This window comes from Staurois parvus, unplaced genomic scaffold (assembly GCF_062004578.1).
Source record: "Staurois parvus isolate SC_StPar_1 unplaced genomic scaffold, SC_StPar_1.0 ptg000051l, whole genome shotgun sequence".
Lineage (NCBI taxonomy): Eukaryota > Metazoa > Chordata > Amphibia > Anura > Ranidae > Staurois > Staurois parvus.
Window position 1 is genome coordinate 3,104,201 of NW_028317847.1, and position 18,802 is coordinate 3,123,002.

At 40.3% G+C, this 18,802-nt stretch overlaps 1 protein-coding gene across 1 annotated transcript in view; it reads right to left on the reverse strand.

Annotated features, from left to right (window-relative positions):
* ITGA8 (integrin subunit alpha 8) overlaps window positions 1-18,802 on the reverse strand; it is a 238,366-nt gene that overhangs the window by 73,762 nt on the left and 145,802 nt on the right. The window contains exons 16-19 of the mRNA XM_089666320.1: window positions 11,466-11,521; window positions 8,974-9,128; window positions 6,027-6,164; window positions 2,863-2,930 (exon numbers count right to left, since the gene is read on the reverse strand). Of these exons, the coding sequence (XP_089522446.1) occupies window positions 2,863-2,930; window positions 6,027-6,164; window positions 8,974-9,128; window positions 11,466-11,521 (417 nt within the window). The remainder of the gene's footprint in view (window positions 1-2,862; window positions 2,931-6,026; window positions 6,165-8,973; window positions 9,129-11,465; window positions 11,522-18,802) is intronic.

Below are 18,802 nucleotides of genomic sequence, written 5' to 3' on the forward strand. Positions count from 1 at the left end.
ATGTGGTCTCTCAGCTGGTCTACCTTAAAGCCAAGAGGCTGCATATATGCGTACCTAAAAACCCCCCAGAACTGTGCTGAAAATGTGCATGGTGCAGGCTCTGGACACAGCTACTGGTGGCTAATGGAAAGCTCCTGATCTCTATTTGCCATCAGGAGCTTTCCAATCATTTGCCCACTGTGCCAGCCAATCACGGCAGTCACATGATCTGAAACCCCTTAAAGGGCCAGGAGGCATTGGCGCCAAGGGGTTAACATAGATTGTGCTCTGTTCTTTAAGTACGCACAGTTAAGCCATTGGCTACACTCGAGTCAGTTCCTGATTAGCAGGGTGCCTTCTAATGGCACCCACCCCGCTCAAAAAAGGCAACACATGTACCTATTTGGGGTTTTATCAGCACTCAGCCTTTTCACCCAACGGCAGGCTCTCACTTCAGAGAGAAAGGCCCCTGAGCATATATCAGCTGATATATACAAAGAAGAGAAAGAAATAGAATTGAGCATCAGTCAGCTCACATATAAAAAATCCTGTTAGCAGCTGTGACTAATAATGAGATTTGGCCACTGGTAAAATGTGGACCCAGGAATGGAGGTTTTATTGCTCCCAACGCTACAGAGCCTCTGGCCTCTGGGCTCCAGGATCCAAACTTGAACCTATTACAACCCAAGAAAACAAAGTCTGTTTTCTGCATAAAAGACGCAACCCTGAAAGGAATCCCTCATAATGTGTAGGTGAGAAATCGGGGTGATACATACGCATCGTTTACAATCCTGCTAGCCAGTGCCTCGCTATATATATATATATATATATATATATATATATATATATATATATATATATATACACACACACACACAAACACACAAACACTATTAAAACCACAAAGCAGTGTTAACACTTAGGGGTTGATTTACCAAAGGCAAGTTGACTGTGAACTTTGTAAAGTGAAGTTGCACTCTGCAAGAGCGGTTGCTCCAGAGCTTAGTAAATGTGAAGCTCTCATGACTTCCATCATCCAATCATGTGCAAGCAAAAATACTGTTTTTTTATTTTCCTTGCATGTTTTTAGGTATTCTTTACAAAGTGAAGCTTTACCTCATTTTCAAAGTTTTGGAGCAACTGTACTTTGCAAAGTGCATAGTCTAGTCTATGACTAGAAAATGGTAAGTGTACCCAGTGGCCATGGCCTTTAAATAATTAGCTGGAGTGCTAGTTTTCACCACCCTCTCCTTGAGCCCAATGCAGTCTCATTTATAGCCAATGACAGATTATAGTTCATGGAGGCTGTAGTTTCTACCTACAAGCAGTGTGAAAGGCATAGCTTCCAACTGTCCCTGATTTCGAAGGACTATCCCTGATTTGGAACAAAGTCCCTCTGTCCCTCTTTCCTCCTCATTTTGGTCTGATCTGTATAGTTGTATATAAAATGCACTTTTTGTTTTTCAAAAAGTGTTTCCCACTGCTAAACCTTTCATTCTATTTCTAAATTGCTGCATTTGTTAAATTCAAAAGCCAGTATAAATGAATTGTAGTGGTCAAAAAAAGCACTTGTGAGTTTAACTAATCTTTTTTTGTAGAATTTTCCTTTAAGGGGGTGTGGCATGGGACGTGTCCTATGCCTACATACTTTTGCTAATAGGTGTTCCCAGGGGCGGACTGAGAACTCATGGGGCCCCCGAGCAATAGGGGACCATGGGGCCCCTGTGTCCTTGCCCAAACTCAAAACAGCCTATGAAAAAGGTACCAGGGCATCTCATGGGGCCCCCTACTGACCCCGGGCCCTCGGGCAGTGCCCGAGTTTCCAAAGGTCAGTCCGCCGCTGGGTGTCCCTTGTTCCCATCTCAAAAAGTTGGGAGGTATGGAGAGGCCCGATAAATCACAAGGTTTAATAAAATTTAGATAATAGTAAACTGAGTTGACTTTAGCATGGTGGCAATGTTTTTTCACTGATTTATTTTCTTGGTTCCCCGGTGCTGAGCTTTAATTATTTCCTGGACAAAAGCAAAAAGCAGTAAAGCATGTTTACTTTGGTGCTTGTGGGTGGATTACAGTGGACGACAACAATAATAACCCAAATGCCTTTATGTTTTAGCCCTCCAGATAGATACATCCTTTTGTATTCAATTGTTTATCTAAATCAGGAAACGGCATGATTGCAACCATGTACTGAGTCATACGGCCGACACTAACATCCTATAGCTTGCATCAGTATAACTCGATAATCACAGTATATAGAACAAATAACGGGTATTACAAAGTGATCATTTGTAGTCTGCCACACCAAATGATAATATTTAGTGCGAATTAAGCCTTCCTAATTAACCGCGTATGAACTTAAATTCCGTCTGGAGACAGTGCTCTGTCAGGCCGGTTTAAACTGACATACACAAACAATCATAATTACAGTTAAATATATACAGTAGGCCTCCGGAACTTCAACAAATCAGCTTTAGCTTTAGAACACTTTTTATTCTTCTTTCTGTAGGGGTCTTTGTCTTGTCCTACACATTTATTTAAGCTTACAGACCCCTTTGGCCTCGGGGGACCTGAAAAATATCTTTAGATACAAAGGCAAAATTATTCTGTAGAAAAGAAAAAAAAGACAACTATTCTATGCTGTATTTATAATATGGCCTTGACTTTACTTTGTGATGTGCATTCTTATTGTTCTACAAATTGTAGTAGAATTCACTTCTGTGTATATATTAGTTTAACATTTTGCCGAGTGCTGTCGTTTCCTGTTAAAACAAACATCACAGTTTGGGGTCCTGAGTATGTTATAGCGGTTTTTCCTCATTTTTTAATTTATTTTTTAAAGCATGAATTCAATAAACTAAGGAAAATGTGTTTATTCAGACTTACGATTGGGCTGAAAGTTTCAGGTCAGGAATGCACATATTGTCATCTCCACAATCTACGAGAATGTGTGCCTGTACAGGAAAAAACACAACACGATGAAGATTTCGGTTTATGTTTTATTCATTCTAGATCCTTACTCTTATCTGCTTCAAATGAATGTTCAACTTCAAGCAAACAGCTGAAAACACAGTTGGGATACAAATGAGGAGGCAGTTGTATGTGCCCAAAGATCTGTATTTAAACCTGCCAGTCCCGAGATTTGCCCTGCCTGACCAGATAAGAGCAGATAGTCAAAGCAATATTAAACCTAAAAACAATAAAAAAAGATAACCAATGCAGATGCCACATTTAAAGAAGAACTCCAGGATAGGTGCAAAAAATCACCCATTAGTACACCCCTACACAAAACACTAAACAATTAACAACATTTCGAAAATCCTTACCATTTTGGAGAAAAGTCTAATTGAATTTTCATGACCTCGTCTCTGTAATTCAAAAGATAACAGCATCTGCTCTGCCAAGGAGGAGGTGTAACGGCAGGGATTACATCATATCCTCGCTTCTCTCCCAGCAGTTAAATGAAACTACATTTCCCATCAACCACAGGGAATTGTAGTGAATGTGGGCAGATACACTAGGCCTGTACATTTTGAATGTGTCTGAGAGCCTCGGTCCTCCCACCACTGCAAGTGGGGCTGAATTACATCACTGCTTGCTGGAGAAATAACTACAGAAGGGATGTGCCAAGACCTGTGGCAGAGAATTTACAGTTTGATTTGAAAATGAATAGCCTATTTCAGAGCAAGTATTGAGTGAACCAGAAGATGGATGACATATTCAGTGAAGGTAGGAAATCAGCAACAAGGACATGTGAAGAAGTGTTTGCCTGGAGTTCTGCTTTAAGCATTGGCAAGCTGCAGTATATTATTTTTTGGCTTTTTTTTCCTTTACACATACAGTGCATCACTACTACACATAGATTAAAGGGCTTATATGCTAATACATTACAAACTACAAGAGTGACACTTCCACTTCCTCAGAGAATAGTCTGTAATCTTATGATCTTTGGTTTCAGCCTACAAAATGACTGCCAACACATATGCCTGAATCCAGAAGGCAAAGAGCAACATCCAAAACGAATAATCAGAAATGATCTTTTATTGATCTGGCATCAGCCAAGTGAAGTATAATTGGCTGCTATATCTAATTGTAGATAGCCCCATTCAACTGGACTTGTTTTACAATGTTGAAAACATTTTGTAACTCATTCAAGCAGCTTTCTCAGTTCCAATAAGCGTAAAGAACATACACCAGCACTTATATACACACCAGTAGCTCAGCCACCTGTACCTAATCATCGTGGAATGTGTCAAGGCAAATGTTGATTGTCCAAGAACATGATGAGAGGTTTGAAAGATTGCGAAGCTACCCTGCTCTAATTACAAAATCCAATTACTGTGGTGCCAATAGGTCCGGAGCAGGTGTTAAACTTTAAAGCGCAGTTCCACTCACTCTGTCAAAACATAAAAGTCAGCAGCTACAAAAACTGTAGCTGCTGACTTTTAAAAAAACAGCCACTTACCTTTCCCTCGGTCCCACGGTGTGTCCCCCGCAGCCCATTTCACCGGCCGTCCTGTATTCCTGGAGGCCAGCATCTTCAGTGTGGGCACCTTGCTGTGACTGCTTGCGGCTTCACAGCCGGGTACCCACTGCGCATGCGTGAGTAGTGCTGCACTTCATGAATAGTCCTGTAGTCTTCTGGGACCTGTCACGTGTCCCAAAAGACTGCAAGGAGGGAGGGAGGGAGGACAAGTTCTGTTTTTTCGATCGCCTAGGTGATTGGACCAGAAGTGGGAGAGGGCACCTGTCAAATTCGGGTACTCGCTCCCCCCCCCCGCTCCCAAAGGTGCCAATCCTTAATGGGGAGTGGGGGAGCAGTCTTTAAAACAGAACTTCCCCTTTTGGGTGGAGCTCCACTTTAAGTTACATGGATGACACCTTCCATCCTGTTCTTGGACAATCAACATCTGCCTTGACACATTTTATTGTGACTGAGTTAAGATGACCTACTGTATTGCATTTACATGTTTGAGTATGTTCCTGGCACGCATTTGAACTAAGAGAGCTACTTGAATAAGTATCAAAACCTCAACAGCATTAAAGAGCAAGTCCAGTTGAATGTGACTAACCATTTCTAGGTATACCACAACAATAAAAATGAGAACCTTCACAGACATTGGCTGCTATAGCTTGTTGCGTTTTGTACTCACTGTCCTGGTATATAGAATAAATATTTAAGTGTATGTGACTTATACTGCTTAAAGTCTAAATTTAGTCATTTTGGCAGATCAGCATAAGGAACAGTGCTTACATTGACTGATGTGTCCCTTGTGCTGGTGGCTGCTCACTTAGTTGAAATCTTTTGTCCTCTGCCCCCCATAGCTCTGAAGAAATAATTCTTCAGTGCTGCAGGAGTTAATACATGTTGCTGGATCTGTCATGGGCACTCTTCAAGAGTGCCAGCTATGCCTGCCTTTTCAGCCCCTTTCTCCATTTAATGAAGCTATAGTATAGTTTCCAGTAGTGAAAAGTGCTCCTTGAATAGAGGATGGGTGGATAAATTAAAGTTCTGCCTCCTTCATGCATAAAGCTTTTTTCATTGCTGTAAGCTATAGTACATCTTGTACAAATGGAGGAGGGGGTCCTAAAGAGTGGGCACAGTCAGCAATCTTGATGAGTGCCTATGACCAGTCCAGTGGCTCATATTAGCCCCTGCAGCACCGGAGGACTAAGGCTGCCAGGGATTTGGGGGGAAGGGTTTAAAACTAAGAGAGCAGCCACCAGCACAAAAGACACTTCTCATTCACTGTAAGTACTGTCCCTTGGGCTGATTAAAAAAAAAACAAAAAAAACAACTAAATTTAGGCCTTAAACTTTACAGACATCAGTGTCCCATCTAGGAAAAGAAATTTCAACAACTCTAATTTGATGTATTTTATATTTGTAGGCAGCAGGCAGTCGAATGCCCTAAATTATACTCTATTGTCTTCTATTTTATTCTTTTCTATTTTTGGAATAATGGTCTGCCACAATTCATGCAAACAAATGTTTGACACATGCTTTTCTGGCCCAGGCTTGTAGGCAGGCAGTGATGAAACATACTGTACCTGTTCCTGTAACCGTGGTTCCCTAAATCGGTTTAATATTGGTTTCAATTCTTGTTCATTCAAGAAGGCAGATTCATCCAAACTGTAATTCAAGTTGACAGTAATGGGGGTGAGTTTGTCTCGAAATTCTGATTCTTCCTACAGGAAAAGTCAACAAAATAGCCTAAAAAAGCTTGTAGAAAACAAAATTATTGGATGAAATAAACACACAATTCAAGCATTCATATACTGTATATGGTTAGCAAACACATAATTATAATATTGCACCAAATATTGTTATAAAGAATAAACTATACAGAACCAGAATCTTCTACAGACTTCATAAAGAAAGAGGATTTGCAGGCTATAGAAAGAGCATACACAAAAACAGGAAACTGAACTACAATATAGATCAGAGGATAAACATAATGTTTAAGGCTGGCCACACATTATACAATTTTCTTATACACTTTTCCTTTAGAGTTACCAAAACTATATAATATGAGGTCAAATCTAAACACATTCAATTTGTATGCAGTTAGGCAAGTCCCTTGTGCTGCATAGTTGAAGGTAAATCTAAAGGAAATTGAATAAGAAAATTTTATAATGACTCCAAAGACATGCTGGTAGGTTAATTGGATCCTGTTTAAATTGGCCCTAGTATGTGTATATATGAATGCAGGTTAGGGACTTTAGATTGTATGCCCCTTGAGGGTTAGGGACTGATGTGAATGTATAATATATATAAAGCCCTGCGTAAATTGGCGGCACTATATAAGTACCTGTATAAGTAATACATATAAGTAATATGCAATATAAGTAATAAATAAATAATGTATGGCCAGCTTAAGACATATACATAATGTAAAGACAAATTTGGAAGCTGTGTCTGCATTGTAGATAGCATTGTGTGGATCTGCCTGTTAAGGTCAGATGGATGTGCATGCAAGGTTTGATATCAGCATTAGATGGCGGGTCCACATAATGTTCCTGTTCATGTGAACAGAGATTGGAGGGTGGAATTGGCAGATGCTGATGCCACCAAGTCTCTCATGAAAGAACAACAGCAATATGTTTAGGTATTTCCAACTTGTCCAGTCGAATGTTCCTCCTGATAGATATTGACCATCTGGCCTTGGGGTCCTCTTTAGACATGAAAATGTCACCTGAATCCCTCTGCTAAACACTGTTCCACCAAGCTGACCAACCAATGCTTTGCCTTCTTAGCAGTCATACATGTGACATATTTTTTTAGAACTGACATCTAGGAATCTCATCCTTAGTGGATAGCTATAACAATATACTATCTCCTGAGGAAATCCTTGTGGAGAAATGCGTTGAGACAGATGTAACGTCAGATGCTAGGGAAACCTGAAAGTATCAGGATTTCTATATACAGGAATGATAGCCAAGCATATCAGCATTTAACAAGAGTTTTTATGTAAGTAAGCAATTGTTGTGAAATAAAAGCGCTTTTTTAACCACTTGACCTCTGGCAGGTTTAACTCTTTTATGTTTTTTTTTTGCTATATATTAAAAGAAAGACTGAACGTTTTGAACAAAAAACTAAATTTTCTACATGCTGCTATAAAACATATCCAATAAAATCAAATTACTTCAAACATTGAGGCCAAAATATATTCTGCTACATGTCTTTGGTAAAAAAGAAATCCCACTAAGTGTATATTAATTGCTTTGTGTGAAAGTTATAGAGTATTCAAACTATGGTAAATATATTTGAAAATTGATCAATCCTGCTGTACTGAAGGCCTATCTCATTTCTTGAGCAGATAAATGTCCGGGCAGTACAAATATCCCCCAAATGACCCCTTTTTGGAAAGTAGACAGTATGAAGTATTTAGTAAAAGGCATGATGAGTTTTTTTAAATTGCAATTTTTTCGTCCCAATTTTTTTGAAAATGTAGCAAACATTTTGGGATTTTTTCAGAATTGTTTTCTACTAGTGCAGTACAGCATCATCATATGACTGGTGTGGCAGTGATCAGGGATAATGAATATTAAATTGTTTTTTATTCAAATTTTTCACACTTTTTAAAACTTTTTTTCTCTAAACATTTTTTTACATACTTTTATCAGAGTAATTCAGTGTCACCATAGTGACACTGTACTACTCTGGGGTGGTGATCAGAGATTTATTTATTTTTTTACACTTTCATTGCTGTGATAATCACTGTAACAGCAACGCTGTGAATTGTTATGAATGGGTTACAAACATAACAGCTGTGATTATTATTGTGTGCTGTGATTGGCCCACAGCTATCATATGGTATAGGGTGTTGTGATTTGCCCAGGTACCATGTGATAGCTGTGGGCCAATCACAGCATCACAATACTAAGCACAGCTGTTATGAATGAAACCCATTCATAACAGTTGTGTATAAATTATGATCATGTGACCGCATTGGTGATTACGTGTTACCCCGGTAGCTCAAAGTGGCCGGGTACCGGGAGGAGCAATTTTCTGTGTCTGGTGGACACAGTGGTTGTGGGAGGGGCGCGCCAGTGCACATGTGAGAAGCAACGTATATTTATGTTGCTGAGCCTGGCCGTGCTGTCTTCCCACAGAAAAGTACTGAGGGTACTATAGAGTGTGTTTTTTTAATACGCATATTATCTGATGATGAGTTAAAATGCACCTTCCCAGAAGATCAAAAGCCCATGAAAAAAACTGTTCCCTTTAAATCCTAGCAGTTCACGTCTGTGCTCTGCATTTTTTTTTTACTGTACGCTGTGCTTTTGAAATGTTTATTGCATCTTTAGTGCCCTGTTTAAAAAACACACCAACAACGTACCTTCCATTGAAGTCACAGTTTGTTTGAAATTGATATAATCTATTTATATGAGGATACACTGCTGGTATATACAATATATGAGAACTATAACAATAGTTTGGTTTTACTTTCATCTATAAATAATATGTTTGTTACAGCCCCAGTTAAATACTTACTCTTAGATAAACAACAAAGTTTTGGCACTGTGTCTCCTTTTCCCTTCCTACTACCAGATCAAACGTGTGCTGTGCAGTACCATGGTCAAGGAACAATGTCCTCTTCACGGCTCCCTTCTGTTTCAACCAGTCCAACTCAAGATCAACATTGAGAACTGTGGAGTAAGAGACATATTATGTTAAATATTCCAAATGCAGGAAATAAGGCATACATTCAGATAACCAACTTTGATTACAATTATGGTTGGAGTTAGTCATCCACCACCCAAGGCCAGTACACTATCCATCTTTCACCTTGGTCATTGTGCTATGATGAGACATGTGATGTCACATCAAAGCAAGGACAAATGTCTGTCTAGAGTCAGAGAACACACTTGGCTGTCATAGCTTACAAATAAGTACAACTCCTGCCAAAATGTGTTTTTTTTTTTTTTTTAGTTGGACATAATGAAAGCAGATAGAACATCTGCACTGGGCATATTTCCCTTCACTTCCTGTCCAGAGACACAAAAGAAAGTGCAAATCTTCCTAAATTTAGAGGAAATCTACCACTGAGAGCTGATACTGGATCATGAGTGAATGTCAACAGGCAAATTTATTTACTATATGTATTATTGATTATAGGTACTTATATAGCGCCATCAATTTACGCAGCGCCTTACACACATATATTGTACATTCACATCAGTCCCTGCTCTCAAGGAGCTTACAGTCACATTCATACATACACATACTAGGGCCAATTTAGACAATTAACCTACCAGCATGTCTTTGGAGTGTAGGAGAAAACCAGAGTAACCAAAGGAAATCCATGCAGGCACTAGGAGAATGTGCAAACTCCAGGCAGGTAGTGCCGTGGTTGGGACTATGCAGACTGATATTAAGTGGATTCAGCTTACATTTGACAGGTTGAAATGCCACTAAAACAATTTATAACTCATTGGCAGATGTATTTTACCCGCAGGTGACCTCCTTCTAAGCTATATCAACCGGTTTCTAGATGATTTTATGTCCCCATTGACTTACATTTGAAGGAAAGCAGTTCTGATGAAAAAAAAGAGCAGGCACTTAGTTTACTTAAAGAACATCTAAATATTCCTGTGCGGTAGCCTAAACAGGTCTCAAATCCAGTTACTATGTGATGCAATAAAAAAAAAAAGAAAAAGAAAACTCTTTTACCTCCCTTGAGTCAGCCAAATCTTCCTTCATTTGTGTCTCACACGCTCCCCCTCCCAGACACTGCAGCTCACAGTGGGCCAGCTTCAGCAGCACAGTCAGTTTTTATAATCCAAAAGGCAGTGGGAGGGGCTAGGAATGGCCAGGTGCTATTTGACAGGGACAATGTTGATAGTCACACCCCCTGTAACATCTTTTCATCCTACTGTATTGCAAACAGCCCCAGCCTACATGAGGGGCAATGCTCCTTTGAGTTCAGTTGCAGTGCAGCAGTGTTGTCCGCCATCACAGGGATCTGCAATAGGTGAACTTCAGCGGATCTTCACCCTAAAACTAAAATTACCGTTATTCTCCTCCCCTCAGTTTCTAATGAAATGGCAGCTTTTTAAAAAACATTTTGGGGAGAGAGTATCTTTTTGTGGCAGCACCCTCTGCTTCTATGCTCACCTAGGCTAGGATGACGTTACCTCCGTTCACATTCCCATTCACAGCCTCCTGGGATAACGTCACACATCCCAGGAGGCTACAGGACCAATCTCCCGGCACCACTGGATTCCACACATGAGCGGTAGGGAGCTAGATGTGAATCATCAGGAAGTCAAAACTGGCTCCCAAATTCAAAATGGTGGCACCAGAGATCTAAAGCTCTGAGATGAATCAGCTGCAAGGAAGACATTGCTAGGCTTCTTGGGCTTCAGCTAGTGTTAATGTCAAGCCGAAAACGTTTTTTAGTTGTAGTTGGAATGGGGAAGGATTAGAACTCCTATTGGGTTTTTATTGCTATCAGGGGCTCCATTATAAAAACGTCCCCTCACTTCCTCACTTTCTAATAACAGTTTTACCAAGCAGGAAGTGCTGAAAAATCTGCACGAGAAAGAAGTAAACATCTAATTGTGGTTCTAGCCTTCTCTACTAAACAAAATGGTTTTATTTCTGTCTATGTTACTGTTAGAGAGTTCCCCTCACTTATTGTTTGGAAACTATTCTTCCAACAGGACAGGAAGCCGGATAAATCTCTCTAGCAAAGTCCTAAATTGCAGTAAAAACCAGAGGTTCCAATCCTTCGCTGCTGTCTCCAAAACTAATAAACTTTTGGGACAAATATGCGCCTTAATAATCACCAATACAAACACTGAAGATTAATCTCCCCAATGGACAACAATAAAAATCTAGAAGGGATTCAAATCCATCACAGCTCTACAAACCACAAAACTATAAAAAAAAAAAAAAATTATAAAATGCCAACTTTATGGGGAAAACACAGGTTTTTTTACAGTATAAGCCAATGAACAGTCGTATGCAGCAAAAATACATACCTATATTATGAGGAATGGCTTGTCCTGACACTTGTACACAGACTCTCACAGTAAAACTAAGAAAAAAAAAATAATAACCTGTTAATGAGCATATTTATTAATCAAACATGAAAGCATGTTCCATTACTGTATTGCGGTACTTTCTGCAAAACTCTTACAGTAAACTTACAAAACAAAATCTTGACTACCCATAAATTAAAGACATGAACTGTGGAAGAGGTACCCAAAAAAGGTCAGCAGAGGGCAAAGGGCCAGTCACCAGTATAGCCTGTGGTTTCTCTGCAGCTAGTCGTTTCCCTATTAGTGACCTACCAGGCCTTCTTCTGTTCTGTGTGTCTGTAGGGAGGTGGCTATCTTTGTAGAGGGCTTTGCCTCGTTATGTCAAAGCTGCCCTCTGAAAGATTGGTGACTTGATGACTGGTGGGTGAATATTCAAGAAGCAGCACTAGAGGTGGAGGGACCACTGATCCACAGAATGAATAAAGCAAAAACAGGGAGATCCTTGCACTGCAAGTCCTTAAGTACAGCTTCCTCTCCAGCAAGGAGTTCATTGAGCAGTAGTGACTTCCCCAAATCTCACCCAAAATCTTCTAAGACTTGTACTGTGGTGAAATTCAGTTTGATTGTCACCTCAATACACTAAGGCTATGCAGTTCATACATCCATTGCAGTGCAGCACAACGTACGGTAACGCACTAATATGTGCTGTGGTGTACCGCATTGGAAAAAAAAAGTTGCATGTTCATTTTTTAGTCCATTCTTGTGCATTGGCAACCCATTCAAAATTGGGCACCACAACGCAATGCATGAACAACATATGAGAACAGTAAAGTGTGAACGGGCCCTAATTGGGGGTATTTATGAACAACATGCACCCTAGAATTTCTTTTTTCTACTGAATATTGCTTTATCTAGTGTACAATTTAGTTTTTCCCTACTTTTGCTATACTAATTAGAGACCTTTTAGTACGCCACACATATTGCCCAGTTTTCAGCTATTTTTTTTTTCACTATTCTTGTGTCCACAGATAAATAAAAAGGGTCCAAATGGCACTTGATAAATTTCCCCCTGATGTAGCAGCCCATTCCTAGCACACCACAGCAGTGAGGTCACCACGATGCTGCTTCTCCATGTTTCTTCCAGACTGTGGCATGTTAGATACACAGAGGAAAAGTGGAAGAGGAAATTCCATGTACCTCTGCAGGAAGAACTCTATCACAGTAAGTGCAGCAAGTCACCGCTGTGGCCAACGCAATTACATCTCTTCTATGCACCATTAACATATCTTTGGAAGACGCTAAACAAACCTCTAATCATAATGCAGCGAAGCTGAAGATTAACTTCCTCTTTGTAATGTGATTAAACTGAATAAGAGCTGACATCTGGCGGGTCTCATACCGCACTCGAGGACAAATTTCCTACACGCTATTAGGCATGATAATGTCAAGAACATAGAGAGTAATTACCAGAGAATACCGCAGCTCTCCTGAGAAATCAGGAATCTACGGGTAATTTCTCATGGGAGATAAATAGTGAACTGATTAAAGCACTAAGATGCATCCTGTTCCATGTTTTCTGATAACAGCCACCCAGGTCCCATCCAACACTACATAATAAAAGAAAATGCCACTTTTAAAAAAAAATTTAAACTGTAAGGAATGACAGTGATATGATGACCTATTGTATTTATTTTGTTCCATGATACCCATAAAGGTTTTTGAAACATTAAAGTGTAAGTAAACTATTATACTAACAGAAAACTATTGAAAATAAGTTAAACAAATTACCTGTTGATCCCACCAGAAAAATAGCTGGAATACTATAAGAAAAATATAATTGCTCAAAGTTTGTGCTGACTGAAAATGCCCTACACCTTCTTTTTAATGTGCATTGTAATGCACTGGTAAAGCTGACCTGAATTGAAGACATTTTGCAAAAGAAATCATTGCAAAACATGTTGATCATTTTGGAATGCAGCGGAGTTAAATCATAATTCTAAAAACATTACTGTAATATTTACCAGAAAAAGGAGTGTATGATATTGTCCGTTGTACCCACTCCTGTTTGTGTTAGCTACTGAGCTTCTAGTGCAGCTGTCTCCAAACTGTGGGCCAGGGCTAGATGCAGCCCGTTGCTTCCTTTTACCTGGCCTTTGGGGAACTATTTCTCCTACTAACACCAACAATGGGGCATTATTCCTTTTGCCTTTACCAAGGATTTGGCACTATTCCTCCCACTGAAACCAAGAATAGGGCACTATTCCTCTCATTGTTACTAAGGATGGAGCATTATTTCTTCCACTAACACCAATGAAGGAGCACTATTCCTCTTACTGATGCCAAGGATGTAGCACTATTCCTCCCACTAAAGCCAAGGATGGAGAACTATTCCTCCCAATAACACCAATGATGGGGCACTATTCCTCTCACTAAAGCCAAGGATGGAGAACTATTCCTCCCAATAACACCAATGAAGGAGCACTATTCCTCTTACTGATGCCAAGGATGGAGCACTATTTCTCCCACTAACACCAATGATGGGGCACTATTCCTCTCACTGAAGCCAAGGATGGAGCACTATTCCTCCCACTAACACCAATGATGGGGCACTTTTCCCTCTCACTGATACCAAGGATGTGGCACTATTCTTGTTACATATACCAAGGATTTGGCACTATTCTGCCCACTGGCACTAAGAATAGGGCACTATTCCTCCCACTAACAGCAATATTTGGACACTTTTCCTCCCACTGACACCAATGATGGGGCACTATTCCTCCCAATGACACCAATGATGAGGCACTTTTCTTTCCACTGACAACAACAACTGGCCACTATTCCTCCCGCTCTTATCAATGACGGATACCAAGGAAAAGGCATGATTTCTTCTATTGACATCAAAGCTAGGGCACTAATCCTTCCCTTAATAGTAAAGATAAGGCATTTTCTACTCACACTGGCTGTAGTGTGGCCCCTCTAAAGTCTGAAGGACACTACACTGGCCCTTTGTTTAGAAGGTTTGGAGACCCCTTCCGTTGTGCATCTCATCAGAAAAAATCCTGAAGTGACAGGTGTGCATATAGCCAGATGCCAACCTAAATAAAGTCTGTTTGCTGATGGCATTATTTCTTATAAACCCTGATTTCCTTGCCCATCTTGGACTACAATAAGACTGCCCCAAGGTCCTAAATACATTTTAAAGAACTCTTGAATCAAGAATCAAGTGGTATGGGGCCCCCAGTACTTCAAAAGTCAAAGGACGTATACTTGAATAATGGGTTCAACAGACCACAATCTACACCAACGAAAATGTATATCACAAAATGTTCAGAAATGTTAAAAAGCAGGAAATGCAACTGCATTTCACAAAGTATACAAACAAATTATTTACATATGCAAAAATTTACATTGTAGTAATCAATACGTGCAATGTTTAAATGAACGAACAATCAATGATTCAAAAGATATGTACTATGATAGCATATACAGTCTTCAATCCACAGATAACTGAGTGCAATGCTCCACACTAAACCACCTGGGAATTAACATACAGAAAACATTTCAAAAATGCAGATCTGGTGCCAGGGGCGGACTGACCATTTGGAAATTTGGGCACTGCCCGAGGGCCTGGGGTCAGTAGGGGGCCCCATGAGATGCCCCCGGTACCTTTTTCATAGGCTTTTTTAGTTTGGGCAAGGACACAGGGGTCCCATGATCCCCTATCGCCCGGGGGCCCCATGAGTTTACAGTCCGCCCCTGTCTGGTGCCAAGTTCTGATGTATGACCAGCCCTGTATCCTTGCTGATAGAGCACAGCACTATACATCTACAGTACTGAGGGGCCCACTTTCATGACGTTTTATAGGCGATTGTCCATATTTCCCTTTTGATAAACATAAGCACCTATGTTCCTTTAATATGAACCTATGCATTGCCAGCCCAGCAATGCACAGTCTCCTGATCTGAAGGGTCTTCAGGTACCAGTATTTCTCTAATACAGCAAAGTCCAGGGGTATGGGCAGTGGGAGAGGTATGTCCAGGGGGGGACTGACCATTTGGAAACTCGAGCACTGCCCGAGGGCCCTGGGTCAGTAGATGCCCCTGGTACCTTTTTCATAGGCTTTTTTGAGTTTGGGCAAGGACACAGGGGCTCCATGATCCCCTATTGCCCGGGGGCCCCATGAGTTGTCAGTCCGCCCCTGGGTATGTCTCAGCTGTCTGTTTTGCAGGAGAAAACCTTTTTTAACATCTTTATCCCAGTGACAGAATTGTTCTAAAACCTGACACAAGTCATTTCTACACAAACCATACTAAAGTATTTGAGAATCACTAATTGGTATTTTATTACATAAGGTCAATAATATACTCATATTTGTGAGTATTAGTGGAGCACGACACAATTGTATTTAAATTTTCATTCACATTGAAAACAATGGTCTGTATTTAAATCAGTAAATAAAATGCCTGTATACCTAAACGTTGCATTTTCAGGTAGCCGTGTGCAAGATGTCCCAAAATTCTTATTACCTAGCTCATCCCATCACCTAAACTGAGGAGCTGTTGACAGATCATGAAAAAAATCGTAACCCCTCAAATGAGAATATATTTAAAAAATACCTACACAATTTGAGTTCAGTGTATTATATGTCACATTTGCATTAATCTAACACATTCCAAACCTGACATAAAGCATTACATCACAAAACCGTGATTGTTCAAAAATAAGTCAGGAAAATGATTTGCTCTGTTGGGCTACATTCCTCAACTGCACTGATTCACACGTCAACAAATTACTGTCTGCGCAGCGAGCCTAATGCCTCTCATCTGTTGCTCGTTACGGTTCACATTGTGGGGATTCATTACACACAAGTGCCCTAACCTATAGTGACAAACTCTACATGTATCCTTTCTCTCTGGAACATTAAAAAGCTTAGAGTACCAGAAAGTTGCTGATTAAAGCCGAGCTTCATGCAAGCAGCTAAATACATGACACATGAGCTGGCTGCAGCAAGATTTGTGTCGGTTCTGACAGTTTTATGATCCTTGCGCCACAGACGGTGCAGTCTGGTTGGTGACTCTACTTTGCTACATATGAGTAAAGCAATGCACCTTGGTCACTGACACTTCCCTGTCTTTCTGACTGGACAATGAAGAAGAATCACTACATTAAGGAGGTTGTGGCCTCAGCTTGTTTTCTTCTGTCCTCCTTTCAGAAAACTCTCAGTGTTAAATTTACAGTACTCTGCAATGCAGCCTTCAAACGCTTTATACAAAAAAACATGTTTTTTGAACATGTTGGCCTATCTGAATGCTCATGATGTGTGTTTCTGAAGGCATAATGACAAGGTAATTGACTTCTGCAACTATATATATACCCATTTAGTCTGCAATTCTATGGGTCAGTTCACTGCGTACAACGCCTGATATTCGGCTTTGCCGTTCAATGTACCACATCACTTCCGGTGAGTGGAGCGCATGCCAGGGTGCTGCGCTTTCAGGCCCCATCTTGCTTTAGGGTGGATTCTTACATGCTGTCATCTATTGCTGACTGGGAGATCTTTACCCTGGTGATGTGGAGTTCTGGCTCCATATAAAACAATAAATGCTGATTATATTCTTTTAAAAATGTGAGTGGTTTGGTATTTGCTTTCATCCTGTTTGGTACAGAGAAAAAATGTATATAGTGTAATACTGCAAGACTCAATCATCTTTTTATGGCGAGTGATCTCTGCTGAGCCTGAAGGTTGGAGGCTGATCTTTACCACGATTTGGAGTTCTGAGGCATATATCTATACCTGCGTTGGGGGAGTTCCACCTAAACCTGGTGATTGGAGGCTGAATTGAATGGGTCTAGGATTCCAAAACCCATAATTAAGGCATTTTTTTCACCATTATCTGGTGAGTGCAATATGTAATCTGAGCACAAACGGGTGTGAACATGGGTCAAGGGTCTTTTGAATAAGGACTATTTAATTTCACTCTGCTCACCATATTCATCTCAATAATTATTTTGTTGGAGTGCGACTATTCAATTCATATTATATTTATTATAAGTTTTTTGTATTATTTATTATATTATTTTTTTTTGCGAGTATTGATTTGCACTGTTTGATGTTTTTTATTGTTATTTTATTAGTGTTTACACTAAGGAGTAGCAGCATTTATTTAGGAATTATCTCACTATTTTTGGCCTGGTGATTGTTTGTATACAACGCCTGATTTGCCTGAAAGCCCTTTTCCATAGAATTTTCTTGGCAATTTTTTTTGGAAGTAGGTCACCAAGACTTTACTCAATCCTCCCCAGTTGCTAGGCTTGGAACCAGCATGCAGAGTGTGAAAAGGAAACACATGTGCATAGCCAATTTGTACACACATACGGTGCATCCAGAAAGTATTCACAGCGCTTAACTTTTGACACACTTTGTTATGTTACAGCCTTATTCCAAAATGGATTACATTCATTTTTTTTCCTAAACATTCTACAAATAATACTCCATAATGACAACATGAAAGAAGTTTGTTTTGAAATATTTGCAATTTATTAAAAATAAAAACGAAAAAAATCCACATGTACATACAGTAAGTATTCACAGCCTTTCCCATGACACTCAAAATTGAGCTTTGGTGCATCCTGTTCCCACTGATCATCCTTGAGATGTTTCCACAACTTGATTGGAGTCCACCAGTGGGAAATTCAGTTGATTGGACATGATTAGGAACGGCATAAACCTGTCTATATAAGGTCCCACAGTTAACTCTGCATGTCAGAGCACAAACCAAGCCATGAAGTCCAAGGAATTGTCCGCAGACCTCCGAGACAGGATTGTTTTAAGGTACAGATCTGGTGAAGGGTACAGAAACATTTCAGCAGCATTGAAGGTCCCAATGAGCACAGTGGCCTCCATCATCCATAAATGGAAAAAGTTTGGAACCACCAGGAATCTTCCTAGAGAAGGTCGCCCGGCCAAAATGAGCAATCGAGGGAGAAGGGCCTTAGCCAGGGAGGTAACGAAGCACCCGATTGTCACTCTGAAAGAGCTCCAACGTTTCTCTGTGGAGAGAGGAGAACCTTCCAGAAGAACCATCATATCTGCAGCACTCCACCAATCAGGCCTGTATGGTAGAATGGACCGACAGAAGCCACCTGGAGTTTGCCATAATGCACCTGAGGGACTCTGACCATGAGAAACAAAATTCTCTGGTCTGATGAAACAAAGACTGAACTTTTTGGCCTGAATGCCAAGTATCATATCTGGAGGAAACCAGGTACCGCTTACCACCTGGCCAATACCATCCCTACAGTGAAGCAAGGTGGGAGGAAGCATCATGCTGTGAGGA